Raw genomic sequence first — 20,588 nt, forward strand, 5'->3', positions numbered from 1 at the left:
ACACAAGGAGAAACCAATGAAACAATCAAAGGGGGAATCACAGGAAGGAACACCAGACAGGAAACACATGTTGGTTGTTTTATCACAATAAGTTAGAATATTTGAACAAATGTTGTCATTGGTGTTAAAACAAGAAAAAGACTGAGAGACTGTTACCTTTGTAAACTAACTCTTCATCCTGAAAGCATTTTCTCTTGTGAAATACAAAATATATCTGTGATTTAAACATTTTACACTGTATTTTGCAGTCGTACCAAAGACAATGAAGCCTTGCTGCTTATTTTTCAAACACATTTCATGTGAACTCATGGAATTCAAGAGAATTTAAAGGTTCAGTTTCATTCAGTGTCTCTATCTAACAGGAGGAATGATGGAGACGGATCTGCTGGATTATTTACTTTTACTGTTTCTGAGTAAAATCTGTTGACAAGCTTCTCCACATGAGATCTTTTTATATTATATAAAAGTATATGTATATTATTTAAACTGTAGCAGCAGTGTGTTTACTGCATATCAACCTTTCAGACTTTATTTGACTTTGACTGATGCAACACAAATGTCCCGTTTCATATGTATATAGCCCTGCATATTAAAGTGATTTAATGACCATATGTTTAATCGCAAGTGGTAAAATCATATAAAAATAATTTGTCTTTATTTTGATACATCATGTTTATTGATGTATGTTTACTGAGTATTTCAAGTCATTTAGATGAACTGCAACTGACCTCATCAACATCTCTATCAGAGTCCATTTAGAGAATCAGTGGGAAGCTTCCAGGAAATAGTCTGATCTGAGGAGTAGTTAGTGCTTCTGTTGAGACATTCTTTTATTTAGTGTACTCATTTGTTGTGATGTGAAATGTGACTGTACTGCTGTTTACTGAGGTGCAGTATTTTGTTTCTCATACTGTGTCATCACATTTTGTTTAGGCCACGCCCAGGCTTGTTTCTGTATGTGGGGTTCCGAGTTCATCCCTCCATGACTGAAGAAAAATGTGAGGTTGTGTTAGTCTCAAATAAATATGCCAAAAAAGGCTAAAGAGAATCATTGTGTCCGTCAGGTTATTCCTAGAGTTCAGTAGTTTTTAAAATATATTTGGCAGTTTCTTTAAGGGACCTCTAAACGTCTCCAGTAAATACACACATCCTGATCAACTGCCTGCTTGGAGAGATTGAAACATCAGCAGATGTTTGATGTTACCAGTGTGTGGTTAGTTCACTGTACATAGAAACAACAGGACAGTCCATGCGTCCATGGTTAGTTCAAGGTCTGTAAAAACAGGACAGTGAATTCTATATCTGTGGACTCACCCTGCAGCTGCCTTCTTCTGTTCTATCAACACAAAATGCGTGAACAAACAAAAGGAACACTTTCACCCCCCTGAATGCCTTGAATGGTTACAAACAGATGCGTTGAGTTGACACTCATGGAAAACTGGAAAAGTATTAAAAATATCCTAACTGCAAGACATAACTTTTTAGGGAGAAATACTCTGAAATCTTTAACTAACTTCTAATTTTTGTCAATTTAGCAAAGTTAAAAGCAGTACTAAACTTCAAGAGTAAAAACTAAGTATGCTGCAGGTTAATCACTAAATCATATTTTAACACATGGAAGGAAGGATGGAACAAGAACTAAAATCAATCTGTAACAACAGATGTTCTTCTGGACGCCATATGTGTCTGAATCAAACTTGGAGTCAGTTAATCGTGTAAATGAACTCCACCAGTCACATCAATCAATTGTCACATAATAACTTGTGTTGGCAACAGAAGAAAAAACTGATGGGCATCTAAACATCTAAACTGATGGGCATCTAAGATTATCTCGTCCCGGGCCCAGGCAAGACTGTCAGCTGGCCTGTGTACAAGTAATAATACATTTGTGACAATTTTCGTGTTTTAGGCACTGGATCAAAAGAGCTTTAAGGTAAGTACCCAGCAGTAATAAAAGGAATATAAATTACTGGGTCAAACTAAACCACTGGTTCGAGGTAAAGTTAACCCAGTTGGTAATCTTAAGAGCTCCAGTAGAAAACATCTGGACCTCTGTTTGGTTCTTGGAGACATTCCAGGTTTCTTTAGTTCTAAGGCCCAGTCCACACCTGGTATTAGCATGAGTCCTTGGTGATCTCATCACAAGCTGACAGCTCTCATGAAGCACTCAGAAAACTTGAGATGTACTCAGTTCTTTTATTAGTAGCTTTAAATAAACTCCAGATTATGTTTGTCTAGGGTTGTGTTCCAACATTCAGCTTTATAGACTTTTACAGTACTTTCTATATCGTTCCTTGTGTTGTCTCCTCTTCTTCTCCTACTTCACATCATCCTTACAACCAAAGCATCTGGGTGGCGTCACCATGTGACTATATGAGGAGTATTTGGTTTTAGTCAAAGAAGATCATTTCAGATTTAAGTTTTACTTCAGAACTTTACACCCTTTTTCCCAAACATTCAGCAGAAGCCAACAGATGGGAACTAAGACAATTTCTGACCAGCTCGCTAATGAGAACAGACAAATGATCTCAGATCACTTCAGCTTTCTATTCCTCTTCCTCTACTATTTAGTAGAAAAATGGTGACATCACGATGAACCACCCACATGCTGTGCAATTGCCACTTGGACACAGAACACTTGGCATTCACCCATGAGCTATTTATATTTCTATCTGAGTTCATGTTTCTGTCTGTCAGCTGGCTAATGTAGGGGTCAGGGAGAGGAGGATGTGAACGTGAGTAGCCATACGTTCTTCTTCACTCTGTCTTCCTTGATTTCAGGTGTCCAGATCTGAACACAGTTATTAAGATCAATTCCTGTTTTCACACAACCCATGTCTCGTTCTCCCACTCCGTTCCGCTGAGCATTCAAAGACATCGAGTGATACTAACAGACATTTAAACTAGCAATAACATTGTAAGTGAAACATAATGAATACAAAACAGAACAAACAGAATGTAGTGCACAGTATAATGTTGAACCAAATCAACTGTAGACTGTGATTAACATGAATTTCAGTGATTTCAACAGTTTGTGTCTTAAAAATCCTGCATAGTTACATGTTGATATATAATGTAAAATAATTAATATTCAAGGTGCACATTTTCTTTAACGTGAGCAAAATTCATCTACAACAATGTATTTTTCTCAAACAATATGGAAACAACATGGTATGTATGTATAACATAAATAACTTACTTTCAAATTATTAATCATGCATTATGAGGATTCTTAGCTGATTACATGTTAGTGGCTCATCAAATTATTCTTCAGTTTATCCTCGATTTCCTTATACTACTGATCTTTGCTCTTCAGCCCCAGGTTCTGTGGTTGACAGATCAGGTGGTGGTGACATGCAGGTGGAGCAGTGCATTCTGCTTGGTACTCTGGATTCCCTGTGGTAGAAAGGGCTGGCTACAGTTCTTCTTCCTCATATATGAGGAAGAAGAATATATGAGGCCTCTTCTTTTGACCTTTTGTTGACTTGTTTCTCAGCGTGGCATTCTCCATTTTAGGAGCCTATAAGGCCACGTAAATTCAACATGTATGTGTGTTTCTAACACTGTTTGTTGATGTAACAACACCAGATTAGTCATGAATGTGGCCACTTAATTCATCTGGGAGGAAAGCTCTCCAGATAACGCAATCAAAAGATCTGACACCGACCAACAAGCAGTCTATCTGAATAGTGAGTTTTCAATGTGTCTTGGGGCTGCACCCTCAAAAACTCACAAGGAATGCACCTTGCAACTATTAGCCTTCACTTTTAGCTAAAATGTTCATCCAACCATCTATTATACATTACTGTTTATCCTCTAGGGTAGTGGCTGGGCTAGAGCCTATCCTGTTAGACATTCGGCGAGAGGCGGGGGACACCATGGACAGGCCGGCAGTCTATCAATGAGCTACAGAAAGAGATAAAAAAAACTGTTCACACTTAGATGCTCCCCTATGTCCAATTTAGAATCATGAATTTACCTAATAAGAATGTTTTTGGGCTATGTAAATAGGCCAGAGCATCCAGAGAAAACCATGCAGGCCCAGGGAGAACTGTCCCCAACTGGCCGGCAGGTTCATACCCTGCTATCCACTGCAACACCATGCGGAGTCTCTCTACGCACAAGATGCTGCTGCTCCAGTTTCTCTGGGTCATCTTCTCACAGCTCATCTTCTCACAGTTCACACACCTTCCTCTTCCCTCTCACCTTAACAAGAGCATTATCACCATCTGTAGAAAAATGAAGAGAGGAGAGAAGAGAAGAGTGAAGAGAAGAGAACACTTTAGTGATGGGTTTACTGCTGCTCCATTTAAAGGAAGAATCTATGTGTGTTGATGAACATCTCATCTGTTTCTGAAATATCAGCTGACTAATAAAGATGGAGGCTGTCGCTGAAGATATCCATCGACTGCATATACTATGGACAAACCCATTGTGACGTCACCCATTGGATTCTGAAATTCAAAAATGAAGCCCGAAGTGGGCGGAGGCTTTGGTCACCATGTTGGTTGTGCTTTTCTCTGCCCACACTCGGATACTCCAAATATAACCATGGGCATCATGTTGGGGCGGACTTGAGGCAGCCTGGATGTATACCGTATTTCCACCGCTGAGGTGCAAGCAGCAGCAAGCAGCAAAGCACGGCAACTCCCCCTTTTTCCTAGGTAAGTTCTCACGAAGCTATATAAAAGCTAGCTGTGGACAAACCCATCAGCGCCCATACGTCTCCAGTCACTCAAAGCGGGAACACCCTTAATTATGCAGAATTTTAAACCTTAATTAATAATAAACGAACGTGTTAGAAAAAAAATCACCCCCCGTACAGTTGTCATGAATAGTGAAATAAGGCATAGAGACTAAAAATGTTTCTTGTTTTAAAGTTGGGCATTTTAATTTGGGGGATTTTGGAGCCAGCCTCGAGCAGCCATTCAATGAACTGCAGTTTTTGCACTTCCACACGGGCTTCAATTCAGACCGTTGCTGCCTGAAGATATCACAAGGACAGAGAAACAAATGTGATAACTCTGCTCATGGTTACTAAGTGTAATGGTGGTACCTGGATGTGCAGGCTTCAGTCAGACTGATCTCAGAGCTGTGATCAGTTGTTTGCTGATGAAATGATAAAACAAACAATCTGAGATCAGATTTGATGGTAGGCCAGTTTGATCAGTGACCACCACTGTCCCTGTGCATCTTGTAAGGCTGTCAGTTGGAATCCAGATTTATTTCCTGAATACATGATCAGAACAACAACAACAGTCTTCACATCAACTCACACAAAACACATGATCTCAACAAGCTTCTGGAAAATACCCAAACCCATGAAAGCAGCATGCTTGCTGACTGCAACCTCATACTGACCCTAGAGTCTCAAGTCTATAGTCTGGACTCGTCTTCAGATCAAGCATCTTCTTCACTCCTGAATCCTGCAGATAGTTGTCACTCAGGTCCAGCTCTCTCAGATGAGAGGGGTTGAACTTCAGAGCTGAGACCAGAAAGTCACAGCTGATCTCTGACAAACTGCAGCCAGCCAACCTGAATAAAGATTAAAAGATGTGAGTTTAGAAGGAAAAGTTCCTGCTCAGAATCATTCAGTGCTGCTTCAATAAAGACGAAATGACTTCAGCCAGTTCCACCAGAGGCTCCATGTATAGAAACATATGTGTTAGCTTTTACAAAAATTTAACCTCATCTGACAAATAAAACATGGTGTCTGACCTCAGAGTCTCCAGTCTACACTCTGGACTCTCCAGAAAACCACACAGCTGCTTCACTCCTGAATCCTGAAGATTGTTTCCACTCAGGTCCAGTTCTCTCAGATGGGAGGGGTTGGACTTTAGAGCTGAGACAAGGTCAGCACAGTTGGCATCCATGAAACCACAGTGCCTCAATCTGAATGAAGAAGAAGAGATTTAGATAAAAATTCTAATCGGACATGTTTTGTTAAAATGTGCAGACTGGCTTAGTCCTTCTGTTATTGTGGATCATTATCATTTCAACCAGACATAACTACTAAATGTAACACATGATTAAGCATCCAGTCACTGATTATCAGTGTATTTTGGAAAAGATTTTAAAGTTTTCAGTATATTTGTAGCCATAAGACATTTGGAAAGACAGAACATTTTAGAAAACGTAGGGACTTCTTCAGATTTTGACACATCACTCAGTGATTTGACCTGGATAAATAAAGAAAACCTACAGCAGCTGCAGTCAGTGAACTGACCTCAGAATCTCCAGTTTACAGTTTGGACTCTCCAGTCCACCAGACAGCAACTTCACGACTGAATCCTGCAGACCATTTACACTGAGGTCCAGTTCTCTCAGGTAGGAAGGGTTAGATTTCAGAGCTGATACCACACAGAAAGTCTTTGATACTCCACAGTCAGTAAGTCTGTCATTAGAAAACATAAAATCTGTTGTAAAAGCAGATGATTTACATTCTAAATACAAACTGAATGCATGTGAACATATGAACAGTTTGAAGTCATAATCTGATGAACATCTCCTCTTCACATCTGTTGTTCAGTTTAATACGATGCATATTTGAAAAACTAAATTACTAATCTATACTGATTGTTTATGTTAATGATCACGTCAGGACTCACCGAGCCTTTCTACAGTTCGTCAAAGCTGGGATCAGCCTACGTCGTCCTTCCGATGTTGTGTTGTACTTGTCCAGGTCCAACTCTTCCAGAACCTCCTCTGACATCTGCAGCATGTAGGCCAGAGCTGAGCAGTGGATCCCAGAGAGTTCCTTCTCTGATCTGTTCTCTGACTTCAGGAACTCTTGGATCTCCTGATGAACTGAGAGGTTGTTCATCTCCATCAGACAGTGAAAGGTGTTGATGCTTCTTTCAGGACAGAATTGAATTGTATTCATATCCTTCAGGTTGTTGATGGCTCTCTGGATAGTTTCTGGACCATCCTCTGTCTGACCCAGAAGGCTTCCTAAGAGTCTCTGGTTGGACTCCAGAGAGAGGCCATGAAGGAAACGAACAAACAGGTCCAGGTGACCATTTTTACTCTGCAGGGATTTCTCCATAACTCTAAACAGGAAGTCGTCCAGAGGCTTAGTGGGATGCTGGAAGTCTTTCCCCAGGAAGTCCTCCAGCACCTTTGTTTTCCTGTTGGTGTAACAGTGGAACATGTAGACTGCAGCCAGAAACTCCTGAAGACTCAGATGAACAAAGCAGTAGACTGTTTTCTGGAAGATGACACTCTCTCTTTTGAAGATCTCTGTACAAACTCCTGAGTATACTGAGACCTCTGCCACATCAAGACCACAGCGCTCCAGGTCTTCTGGGTAGAACAAAATGTTACCTTTCTCCAGATGTTCAAACGCCAGCCTCCCCAGCTTCAAGAGAAATCCCCTGTCAGCCTCCATCAGCTCCTGTGTACTCGTCTCATGTCCTTCGTTGTACTTGTTTTTCTTCCTCTTTGTCTGAACAACCAGGAAGTGTGAATACATGTCAGTCAGGGTCTTGGGCAACTCTTCTTTCTGCTCTGTAGTCAACATGTGCTCCAGGACTGTAGCAGTGATCCAGCAGAAGACTGGGATTCTACACAGGATGTGAAGAATCCTGGAGGTCTTGATGTGGGAGATGATTCTGCTGGACAGTTCTTCATCACTGAACCTCCTCCTGAAGTACTCCTCCTTCTGGACATCATTGAAGCCTTGTACTTCTGTTACTCTGTCAACACATGTAGGAGGAATCTGATTGGCTGCTGCAGGTCTGGAAGTTATCCAGACCAAAGCTGAGGGAAGCAGTTTCCCCTTGATGAGGTTTGTCAGCAGAATGTTGACTGATGCCTTCTGTGTGACATCAGACACAACCTCACTGTTGTTGAAGTCCAGTGAAAGTCTGTTTTCATCCAGGCCATCAAAGATGAACAGAAGTTTACAGACAGCCAGCTTCTCTGCTGTGACCTTCTGTAATGTTGGATGGAAAACATGGAGCAGCCTGAGAAGACTGTACTGCTCATCTTTTATCAAGTTCAGCTCCCTGAATGAAAGCACAATCACCACACTGACATCTTGGTTTTCCAAACCCTCTGCCCAGTCCAGAGTGAACTTCCGCACTGAGAAGGTTTTTCCAACACCAGCAACGCCGTTGGTCAGAACCACTCTGATGTGTCTCTGTTGGTCAGGTAAGGCTTTAAAGATGTCGTGGCACTTGATTGGAGTACCATGGAGGGACTTCTTGGAAGCTGTCTCAAGCTGCTTCACCTCATGTTGGGTATTAACCTGTACACTCTGTCCCTCTGTGATGTAAAGCTCAGTGTAGATCGTGTTGAGGAGAGTTCCACTTCCTGTTACATCGGTTCCTTCAATCACACGTCCACACTTCCTCCCTAGACTGATCTTATGTTCATCTAAAACTTCCTGCAGACAAACATCTGTGGGGAAAAATGAAAATGTAATATTTGTACAATACATTTTGCAATTCCAGTTTCCAGAACAGAGCCCATCAGCAGACAGATGTACAGTCTTACTTGTTCGGGATCTTCGTCCACATCGTGGACAGAAGAAGCCTTCTGATGAAGTAGACTGGTCCCAGTATGAGGCAATGCACTGCCTACAGAACCAGTGTCCACAGCAGGTAGAGACTGGATCCTTCAGGACATCCTGACACAAAGCACAGCAGGACAGCTGCTCCTCCACAGACACATGACTCCTTTTCCTCTCTCTGTCAACACATTTATTTATCACTAAAACCATGACAAATTTTGTGATAAATGTAAAAATGGTAAATGGTTTGTATTGTACTCTACTTACTAAAGCACATATATCACAAGTCATTTAAGTAGTTCTTAATACATAAACTATAGCTTGGACAAGAGATGGGGTCCACCCTTAGAGGTCACCAGTCTATCACAGGAAAACCACAGAGACACACAACCATTCAAACTCACATGCATACCAATGGCAAATTTAGAATCACCAATTAACGTAACATGCGTGTCTTTGGAATGTGGGAGGAAACCAGAGAACCCACAGAAACCCCATGCATTCACAGGAAGAACATGCAAACTCTGCTCAGAAAAGAACCAGACTGGTTTGTATCAGTCCTTCAACATAACTGAAATTCTGATTCATATTAATGAGTTCATAGAAGATCTCTTACTTTGTGTCTGAGGGTTCATCACTGAAGACTGGAGGTACAAGCCTGGACCCGTCACTCTTCATGGACAGACAGCTGGATACTAGAGACTCTGCTCTCTGAAGTTTGTAGTACTGACCTCTGCAAAAGCAAATTTTGTTTTTATTCTCATCAATCTCTGATAACTTATGTAATAAAAGTCATTTAAGTAGCTGTTAATACATATAATACAGCTAGATAACAAAATGGTTGATGTTTGTAACAGTACCCTGAGATTAGATTACAGCTTCTATAGGTGACTGACAGCTGTTTTCTTTTTAGGAGGAAGACTGGACTAATTATCCCGGACTGGGTTAGGGAGGCAGATAACCCTCTATACTTTTAAAGTTAGGCTTAAGACTTTCCTTTTTGATAAAGCTTATAGTTAGGGCCAGACTGAACCATCCCTTAGTTATGCTGCTATAGGCCTAGGCTGCTGGGGGATGATGCACTGAGCACATGTCCTCTACTCTCTTCTCTCTCGAACAGCGCTCCTATCCTCTGCTTTCTTGTCTAATTTCTTCTCTCTTAATACTCATCATTTGTGTTCCTATAATACATTTAATATTCAACAATTATAGCAGCTAACTCGCCTGTAATAGAACAGCTGTTGTCAGTAAAAGCTTTATTTATATTCATTATCAAACTGTCATGCAACATCATCAGCTATATCTTGTATTTGTATCATGATTAGATTCTACTTGTATGCTTTAGTTAGATGTATATATCTATGACAGATGGATGTATATCTCGTTCCTCCTGATGCTCTCTTCTCTCTATTTCCTGTCTCAACATGACTTGCCTCAATCAGATGGGTCCCTCCATATGAGCTGGGTTCTACTCAAGGTTTCTTCCTGTTAAAAGAGTTTTTCCATGCCACCGTTGCCTTAGTGCTTTCTCTTGGGGTTTCAGGCTAGGCTTCAGATCGTGTTTTATAAAGGATCTTGAGATAATCTGTACTGTTATTGACACTATTTAAATAAAATTGAATTGAAGTAGATTTAATAGTTTTATATGTGTCACAAAAACCTCTTTAAAGTATTTTAGCAAATACATTTTAGTAAAATAAATCAACCACCAGTTACAAAAATGTACTGGAACTGGCTGAAGTGATTCTAAAAGAGTCATATTAATGAGTTCATAGAAGATCTCTTACTTTGTGTCTGAGGGTCCAGGTTCATCACTGAAGACTGGAGGTACAAGCCTGGACCCGTCACTCTTCATGGACAGACAGCTGGATACTGGAGATTCTGCTCTCTGAAGTTTGTAGTACTGACCTCTGCAAAAGCAAATTCTGTTTTTATTCTCATCAATCTCTGATAATTTATGTAATACAAGTCATTTAAGTAGCTGTTAATACATATAATACAGCTAGATAACAAAGTGGTTGATGTTTGTAATAGTACTCTGAGATTAGATTACAGCTTCTCTAGGTGGCTGACAGCTGTTTTCTTTTTAAGAGGAAGACTGGACTAATTATCCCAGACTGGGTTAGGGAGGCAGATAACCCTCTCTACTTTTAACCCTCGTATTATGTTGAAAAAAATTACATTGATTATGTTGCGGATCATTTTGACCCGTAAATCCACTCAAATCAGTCAGAAAAACAGGTTAAACCAATAACAACTTTATTTAAGATCATATAAACATTTAGAAAAGAGACATCAATACATTTTTGATTTGAACACTGTATTTGAACACTATATTTATATTTACTTGTTTTACTGTCCTCTCGGGAGGGACAGACCTGGCATCTTTTCCGTTTCTTTACACCTGTATCCACTGGATCCATTGGAGATTGGTTGGATGGCCCGACCTTGACCTTTTCAATGACAGCTGCAGCTGTTGGGGATCGAGCTGGCCTGGCTCGCCTCTGGATGTTGGGAGTGACGAGTGCTTTGCTGAGTTCTTCCAGGAAAAGCCGACATCGGTACAATTTGCCTGCATTCTATTGCTGGTTGATTTCAGTCCACAGGACATAGGCATTGTAAGCAGACACATCCACAATGTTATAGAAAATCACCAAGGGCCAACGGGCAATCTTGCGCTGGCAGCTGTATGTTGCTGTGACCTTGTCCAGATTGTCAACTCCTCCTTTGGTGGAGTTGTAGTCCAGGATCATTTGTGGTTTCATGTCTTCTCTTCTGCTCAGAGATGCACCTCTGTGCATTCTGCTCATTACAAGAACATTCTTGCTTCTCTTTGCGCAGTATGAAACAACTGATGCTTTCTCAGTAAAAACAAACATTGAGGAGTGGAGAGGTCTTCCCTGCATCTTCAGAATTTCACTGGGAAGTTCTGGCTTATTTCTTCTGATTGTTCCCAACATAGTCAGTTTTGTTTTCTGAAGTTCATCTCCAAGGCGCTAGGATGTAAAAGAAAGTTGTCACATGTGATGTTATGACCTTGCAGCCCTTCACTCATCTCCAGAACCACACGCATCCCCTGATTCTTCTCAGATGCACCTCCAGGTAGCTTTCCAGTGTACACTTGCATATTCCATGCATAGCTATATTTTGCATCACAGGCTGTCCATATTTTGACGCCATACTTCAAAGTCAAAGTCAAAGTCAGCTTTATTGTCGATTCTTCACATGTTCCAGAAATACAAAGCAATCGAAATTACGTTCCCCTCCATCCCACGGTGAAGACAAGACATGTAGTTAAAAAAGTAGCCTAGAGTTAAACATAACTAAAAAAAAGATAGCTAAAAAAGATAAATACAATAAATAGACATTTCAACAAGTTTGTGCAGTAAATGGCATTGTAGCGCAAAGACAGTATGGTCATAGAAGCATAATGGCATTGTACTGCAGGACAGTTCTGTCGTAGCAGCATGGGTGTGCAAAAACAGTCATTTCAGTCATTTGGGGGCGGGGGGGGGGGTCATCTTCTTGACAGCCTGGTGACTGAGGGGAGAGAGTTCAGCATCCTAACAGCCTGGTGGATGAAGCTGTTGCTGAGTCTGGTGGTGCGGGAGTGGAGGCTCCTGTACCTCTTCCCAGATGGCAGGAGGCTGAACAGATTGTGAGCTGGATGACTTGCATCGCTCACAATTGTGGTTGCCTTGCGGATGAGGCGGGTGGTGTATATGTCTTTCAGGGAGGGAGGTGGGGCACCAATGATCTTTCCAGCTGTGTTTATTATGCGCTGCAGAGCTTTTCTGTTGTATTCAGTGCAGCTCCCGCCCCACACAGTGATGCAGCTGGAAAGGATGCTCTCAATGGTGCCTCTGTAAAAGGTGTTCATGATGGGTGGTGGGGCACCTGCCCGCCTGAGTCTGCGGAGAAAGTGGAGACGCCGCTGAGCCTTCTTCACCAGAGATGCAGTGTTGGTGGTCCAGGTGAGGTCTTCACTGATGTGCACCCCCAGGAATTTGGTGCTGCTCACTCTCCCCACAACGGCACCGTCGATGGACAGAGGCAGGTGTTCGGTGTGACCTCTCCGGAAGTCAACAATGATCTCTTTGGTCTTGCTGACGTTCAGCAGTAGGTTGTTGTTCCTGCACCACCTGCTCAGAAGGTCAACCTCCTTCCTGTAGTGAGTCTCATCTCCCTTGGTGATGAGACCCACCAGAGTGGTGTCGTCCGCAAACTTAATGATGTGATTGGTGCTGTGAGTTGTTGTGCAGTCGTGTGTCAGCAGCGTGAAGAGCAGTGGACTGAGCACGCAGCCTTGAGGGGCCCCTGTGCTCAGTGTGATGCTACTTGAGGTGTTGTTGCCAACACGCACCACTTGAGGTCTCTGACTGAGGAAGTCCAATAGCCAGTTGCAGAGTGAGGTGCTTAGTCCTAGTTTGTCAAGTTTGCAGATGAGTTGTTGCGGTATTATTGTGTTGAATGCTGAACTGAAGTCTATGAACAGCATTCTCACATATGTGTCTTTTTTGTCCAGATGAGTAAGGGCTGGATGAAGGGCAGAGCAGATTGCATCCTCTGTAGATCGTTTGGCTCGGTATGCAAACTGGTGGGGGTCCAGGGTGGGGGGGAGGGTGGATTTGATGTGTGACATGACAAGCCGTTCGAAGCACTTCATGATGATGGGTGTCAGTGCCACAGGGCGGTAGTCATTGAAGCAGGATGGTGCAGGTTTCTTTGGCACAGGTATGATGGTGGCGGCTTTGAAGCATGATGGAACTGTGGCTTGCTTCAGGGAAGTGTTGAAGATGTCTGTGAAGACCTCCTTCAGCTCCTCTGCGCAGTCCTTCAGTACACGTCCGGGAATGTTGTCTGGACCTGTTGCTTTGCAGGGGTTGATGGTGTCAAGTGCCCTCTTCACGCTGGCAGTGGAGAGGCACAGGGGCTGATCATGGGGGGGAGGGGGGTCTTCTCCGGCCTTGTGTTGTTTTGTTCTTCAAAGCGTGCGAAGAAACTGTTTAGGTTGTTGAGCAGAGAGGGGTTGCTCTCGCAGCTCTGTGGCGCGGGCTTGTAGTCTGTGATGGCCTGAATGCCCTGCCAGAGGCTCCATGCGTCTCTGCTGTCTCTGAAGTGGGTGGTTATCTTGTCTGTGTAATCCTGTTTTACTTGGCAGGCTTGTTGGGAATGTACTGTCAGAAAGGACAACGCCCCCTGAATGGAACAATGCGCTCATCTACAGTAACATGGGGACCAGGATTGTACAACAAAGGTAGAATTTCGACCCATTTATCCCATACATGTCTGATTGCAGCTAGTTTGTTTCACGTTGACCAGCTCTGGTTTCGCGGTTGTCAATACGGATCACATGAGAAATCACGTGAAATGTCTCCAGAGACATTGTTGCTTGAAAGATTGGCCTTCCATTCTCTTCATTCCATAGACTTGCATTTGCTTCTCTCTTTGACCTGTACACTCCATCTAATAACAGAATTCCAATATAAGCATGCAAGTCAGTCTGATCCAGTGGCTTCCATTTCTCTTGAAATACACGTCTCCCCTCCAAGTTAGTCATGTCCAGTATAATCCTCTCTGTTGGTGGGGATATGAAGAGCTGAAATGCTGATTAAATATCATCAACTCACGTGACAGCAAATCTTGTAGGACCGGGAGTCATTTTGATGACATTGGAAGATGACAGTCTGTGTGGTGATGTTGACCATTTCATATTACCATCTTTAGATGCCCATGTCCCCTCTGTGGACGATGATTGCTGCATTCCTTGGTTTTCATCTGATGGAGAGACAACGGCAGGCTCGTCCTCTGAAACCTCCTCATCGTAGGACAATTGACAATCTGGGTCATCAGTAACATTGTCCTCGGTCTCTGAAAGATCCTCTGTCTCTGAAATCTCTTCCTCTGCATCACTATCCCAGCTAAAAAACAATGATAAAGCTTCTTCAGTTGTAAACGTTCTGGAGCTCATTTTTTGTTTTTGTCAAAGAGATGACATGAGAAGAGTGACAAGGACAAGGGAGAGAAGTTCCTCCCCGAGACACACCTGGGTCTCTGGGTCTGAATGTCTATTCAGAGACAATCAAAATATAAATAATTGGGCAGTCAAAATAAAGTCATCAAAGAGACATGTTTAATTTGGATCTGAACAAATAGTTACCCACAGTAAGGTATCTGGGTCAAAATGACCTGCAACATCATCTTTGTATACAAACTCTGCACAGACATTCCACGACACATCAAAGTGTCAAGATTTTACACACCAGTTCATGATCCTATATGAGGAAAAGTCACAAACTTTCATGAAGAAAAAAAAGGAATACCAGTACTTTGGTCAGCACAAAAACTGAAATGGGTCAAACTGACCCTTAACATAATACGAGGGTTAAGGTTAGTATTGGTTTGTATTGTACTCTACTTACTAAAGCACATATATCACAAGTCATTTAAGTAGTTCTTAATACATAAACTATAGCTTGGACAAGAGATGGGGTCCACCCTTAGAGGTCACCAGTCTATCACAGGAAATCCACAGAGACACACACAACCATTCAAACTCACATGCATACCAATGGCAAATTTAGAATCACCAATTAACGTAACACGCGTGTCTTTGGAATGTGGGAGGAAACCAGAGAACCCACAGAAACCCCATGCATTCACAGGAAGAACATGCAAACTCTGCTCAGAAAAGAACCAGACTGGTTTGTATCAGTCCTTCAACATAACTGAAATTCTGATTCATATTAATGAGTTCATAGAAGATCTCTTACTTTGTGTCTGAGGGTCCAGGTTCATCACTGAAGACTGGAGGTACAAGCCTGGACCCGTCACTCTTCATTGACAGACAGCTGGATACTAGAGACTCTGTTCTCTGAAGTTTGTGGTACTGACCTCTCCAAAAGCAAATTTTGTTTTTATTCTCATCAAGCCCTGATAACTTATGTAGTAAAAGTCAGTTAAGTAGCTGTTAATACATATAATACAGCTAGATAACAAAATGGTTGATGTTTGTAATAGTACCCTGAGATTAGATTACAGCTTCTATAGGTGACTGACAGCTGTTTTCTTTTTAGGAGGAAGACTGGACTAATTATCCCAGACTGGGTTAGGGAGGCAGATAACCCTCTCTACTTTTAAGGTTAGGCTTAAGACTTTCCTTTTTGATATAGCTTATAGTTAGGGCCAGACTGAACCATCCCTTAGTTATGCTGCTATAGGCCCAAACTGCTGGGGGATGATGCACTGAGCATATGTACTCTACTCTCTTCTCTCTCGAACAGAGCTCCTATCCTCTACTTTCTTGTCTAATTTCTTCTCTCTTACTACTCCTCATTTGTGTGTCTATAATACATTTAATATTCAAACATTATAGCAGCTAACTCAATATATGACAGATGTCACAGATGGATATGACAAAATATGACAGATGGATGTGTATCTTGTTCCTCCTGCTGCTCTCTTCTCTCTATTTCCTGTCTCAACATGACTTGCCTCAATCAGATGGGTCCCTCCATATGAGCTGGGTTCTACTCAAGGTTTCTTTCTGTTAAAAGAGTTTTTCCATGCCACCGTCGCCTTAGTGCTTTCTCTTGGGGTTTCAGGCTGGGTTTCAGATCGTGTTTTATAAAGGATCTTGAGATAATTTGTACTGTTAACGCTCAACCACCAGTTACAAAAAATGTACTGGAACTGGCTGAAGTGATTCTAAAAGAGTCATATTAATGAGTTCATAGAAGATCTCTTACTTTGTGTCTGAGGGTCCAGGTTCATCACTGAAGACTGGAGGTACAAGCCTGGACCCGTCACTCTTCATTGACAGACAGCTGGATAATGGAGACTCTGCTCTGTCCTTTTCTTCCTTCATCTTCTGGACTTCCATCAGTCTGAGAAGTAAACCAGGAACAGTGAGTTTACAGTCTCCAGTCAGTTGATTTCCTAACTGTCATGTAAACCACAAACCTGGTTACCATAACACAAAAGTGAAATCTCCCCTGATGACTTGTAAGACCTTTTAAAGGTTTGTTTTTATTAGCTTGTTACATCTGTTGTAATGTTAACTACCAGAGCTAAATAGCTAACATTATAATGAGCTGCATTCTCCCACAAAGAGTTAAACAGAACAACAGAACAGAACAGGACAGAGCTTTTCTCTAGTTTTCATATGACAGCAGTCACTGTGCGGCTCCTTCTTGTCCATCTTTTGAACATTGTACCATTGCTGTACATACTGTGTCTGTCTAAAGGCTGTAAACAAACCAATGAGTGTCTTCGATATATGGACTCTGACTCTCTCCTCTTGAGAGCATGTCTGTGTTGCCTACATACAGTAAGCTCAGAATATTCATATGAAACAATGAAAGGTTTACTTTATTTTCTTCATTTTAAAGTAATTATGTCATTGAAACTTATTATTTGAAGTATGGAACAACTGAGGCTTGAATCTTGCAATATTAGTCCAATCTGGGTCAAGACTTCCTGGGTTTAGAGTTATTTTTGTCTCCTCTTTCTTTCTTTTCTTTGTCCTTTCCTGATCACTCTCTTCTCCATCCCTCCTTTCTTCTCTGTCCTCATCTGTACCTCTCTTAACTCCATCTTCCATCCTGTGTCTACATTTCACAACATTAAGTTTACACATAGACAGGCTTTCATCGATGGAATCATGTAGGCTTTTTTTTTTTTTTTTGGTAAAAGTGAAATAGCAGCAGAACACTGAATTGTCACAAGATGGTCAATGTTATTTACTTCTATTGTCAGTGGTTTTAATGCTGTGGCTGATCTGTGTGTTTGTGAATATGTAGTTTTCGGTGAATTATTATTTATTGTGTGATTAGTTATGTTGACCTTTGTTTGTGTGCAACGCTGCTCACACTCTGAAATGAACCCTGTTAAAGTGCTGTAAAAAAATGGATCCAAACTGCTCTGCTCAGTACAGTAAAGTGATGTTGTTCTTTTCACTGTTCTAATAGTATTTTCTGAGTTTTCTGAACAGTGCAGTAATAAATACTTGTGTATCTTAGAATATGGTCAGAGAACCACAGGAACGTATTAAAGATACAGGTTTTGGACCAGTGTTTGTGTTCTATGTCACACATCTTGTCTAATTCAGTGTGTTATGTTCACAGCGAAGAAATATTTATGATTTTATGTATTTTTAACTCATCTAGATTTATTTAACAGCTACAGTTATGTTGCAGATGAAGATAATAACTTTACTGCTAATATTTCTCTACTTGTTTTTTCAAGCATGATTTTAATGTAATGGATTTTTATTTGTAATGAAGTTTTAAGTCTGTATTTTATTAAGTATCTACTAATGTATTTTATTTCAAGGTGTAGTTGGCAGCATTTAAAGTAAATAACTTTAAAACTGCTCGCTGGCTCAATGAGTGAAAGGGAGAGACAGTGAGAGAAAGAGAGGTGTATTTGTTTATTCAATATAATCATTTTCTTCATTATGATGAAAACAGCATCAAACTCACTCCCTCCTTACTTGGTAGAAACAAGTATCCAGATGTATTGTGTCTGAATCAATGGGACAGTAACAGAAATAGATAATGACTCTTGATCTTTTTATTTAACCTTGTTTCATGTGTTAAAAAGTGAGCGAGGAATGGTCACATGATGGAGCACTTGAACGCAGCCCTGTTTCTTTCTTTGATTTCTCATCACCTGCAAACTCATTCATTCATTCATCTTCTGTACCCGGTTATTCCTGTTAAAGGTCGTGGGGTCTGCTGGAGCCTATCCCAGCTGTCACCGAGCGAGAGGCGGGGTACACCCTGGACAGGTCGCCAGTCTATTTCAGGGCTAACACAGAGAGACAGACAACCAGTCACAGTCACACGCACACCTACGACCAATTTAGAATCACCAGTTAACCTAATGAGCATGTCTTTGGATGGTGGGAGGAAGCTGGAGTACCCGGAGAGAACCCACACAGACACAGGGAGAACATGCAAACTCCACACAGAAAGGCCCAGTCAGTCCATGGATTGGACTGAGATGTTACTGTTCGTAATTTTGCTAACACAGTTTTCAATAATATTGTCACCGTTTGAGTCGTTTGGATGTTCACAGGTTTGTAGCAGTCCTCTTACTGTGTGTCTGAAAGTCCAGATACATCACTGAAGAAAGTCTGGAGGATGAAGTCTGGACTCTTAATAGACAAAGATGTTGAGCCTGGAGTCTCTGCTCTGCTCTTCTTGTCCTGCTCTTATGGAGTCAGAGGTAAACAAGCCACACTGACAATGAGCTCAAGAATCAGGACAAACCCGTCTTTAAAGAAAACACCACACGCACTTTTATTTCCGTGACTTGTCACAAGTGAATTCTAAATATATCAGTGTATATCTATACTCAGTTTTTTTTCCACAATTACTGGAAACTGTTCTTCCAGATCTGGATTCTGTGTATTCAAGCTGCCTACACTAGAGAGCTAACAGCACTGGTAAAGACCTGAACCACCAAGGCTATAGTGTGTTTGCCATCAGGGAAAGATACAAGACAATCAGAACTTGGGACAACTTCTTCTCCAGATCTGCAGTCTCCATCATCATTTAATCCTCCTTATAGTTAACATGCTCTAAGTTTGTTGTCTCTGCTGAACTGAGACACCACACAGAAATTAGTTGTACACCTACAAAGACAATACAGTCAAATCTGGGTACTGGAGATTCCATTATTTGCTTCTTTCATTTCTTTTTTAGAGGTAAACAAGCAGCACAGAGTGTGACGTCAGAACACAAGAATCAGGACAAGCCAGTCTGTCAAGTGGCACTCCTCAAAACGGCAAGAAAACACAACAAATGTCTTTGTTTTGGCAGAAGTCAATTCTGAATCTTCTTTCCTCCCCAATCCACATAGAGAAAAATTATAATTTAACTTTTTGATTGGTCATAGTGAGGAAAACACAGGTGTATTAATGATAGCTACCTTCCACTTAGGGGAGGTCCTGTCATGGCTTTTTGATCCCAAAAGATGGGTACTCCTGTGGTTTCCTCACTGTGACAAGTCAAACTATCATGAAAAAGGACTATAATGCTGCATTAACACTCACCCTGCCTCATCGTTCAACCGCCTTCTGTCCATTCACAACAGAGTCAGAGTTGATTTCAGTGTTCTCTTCCTGCTCAGGTGAGCTCCTCCCCTCTTTATTTACAGGAAATCTGGTGAGTTTATCTATAGGCGTGTTCGACTTCTGCAGATCTGTGCAGATCTGACTTGACGTGATGCATGCTGGGTTGTTCATGCTCATAGACCTCGAATATGATTGGTTAAAATGAACTTGTTCAACCCAGCATGCATCACGTCAAGTCAGATCTGCACAGATCTGCATGAAGTCGAACACGCCTATTCTGCTAATGTAAATTGGGCGTTTGTTCTGCCTGGGTCACGTCAGCGAGAAGGATTGTAATATCAGAGGTTTCATTTGCATTAACGTTTGAATCGGTGTCCATGTGCGTATGTGCGTGCCGACATTTTATTCAGTTTCTCTCCACCTGTGATGCCAATTTGACCTGCCCACCACTGAGTGGTGCTATGTAAATAAGGTCTGTTTACCATATTCCATAAATAAGTGTAAGATTGGTGGTACTGAGTTGGAGTGAAGTTGACTAACAAGGTGAAACACAGAATTGGGTGATAATGTTTTGTTACATTCTTTACAACCAGTCAAACCAAAAAAGGGAACATTAAACTTAAAAGTAGCAATAGAAAACTAGAAGAACTACTAGAAAACAGAGAACTGAAAGATTAGAGTTTTATTAAAAATACTTGTGTCCCTCCCACTTCTGAAATCAAAATTTTATCCTTGCTGTGGTTGGTTAACTGTCTGTGATAACAACAGAATAGTCAAGCATTTGTTGTTAGTTCACTGTCTGTAAAACCAGTAGGACAGTGCAGCGTCCATGGTTGTCAACGATCCAATTTCCAGATGTAGTTTGATGTCTTCATGTTTGTTTTTGCTGCTCTTTTGTATGCTGTTGAAAACTGCAATTTCCCCATGGAGGGGTACATGAAGGTTTTCTTGAAGAAGAAAATCTTTAATCAAGTTAAGTAACATTTTTCTTTCAAA

General features: G+C 41.4%; 1 protein-coding gene across 6 annotated transcripts; it reads right to left on the reverse strand.

Annotated features, from left to right (window-relative positions):
- Positions 1–1,630: 1,630 nt before the first annotated feature.
- On the reverse strand, positions 1,631–20,129 carry LOC311503643 (NLR family CARD domain-containing protein 3-like). 6 transcript variants are annotated; one of them, XR_014699593.1, is made up of 12 exons: positions 19,572–20,129; positions 16,261–16,398; positions 15,286–15,408; positions 10,300–10,422; positions 9,129–9,245; positions 8,497–8,690; positions 6,609–8,400; positions 6,227–6,394; positions 5,719–5,892; positions 5,362–5,535; positions 5,057–5,229; positions 1,631–4,229 (listed from the first exon to the last, which is right to left on the reverse strand). XR_014699593.1 is itself a non-coding variant. In XM_084566494.1 (11 exons), exons 1-11 carry the CDS (start codon positions 19,601–19,603, stop codon positions 4,223–4,225), a joined length of 3,042 nt encoding a protein of 1,013 aa, XP_084422620.1. In that variant the 5' UTR covers positions 19,604–20,129; the 3' UTR covers positions 1,631–4,222. The 6 variants fall into 6 exon arrangements, 2 of the variants coding, with proteins under 2 accessions (XP_084422620.1, XP_084422619.1); XR_014699594.1 differs by having other exon boundaries at positions 5,057–5,535; XR_014699595.1 differs by having other exon boundaries at positions 5,057–5,535; positions 19,448–20,129.
- Between the last annotated feature and the right edge of the window lie 459 nt (positions 20,130–20,588).

The sequence above is a fragment of the Chelon labrosus genome (genome assembly GCF_963514085.1).
Source record: "Chelon labrosus genome assembly, chromosome: 18".
Lineage (NCBI taxonomy): Eukaryota > Metazoa > Chordata > Actinopteri > Mugiliformes > Mugilidae > Chelon > Chelon labrosus.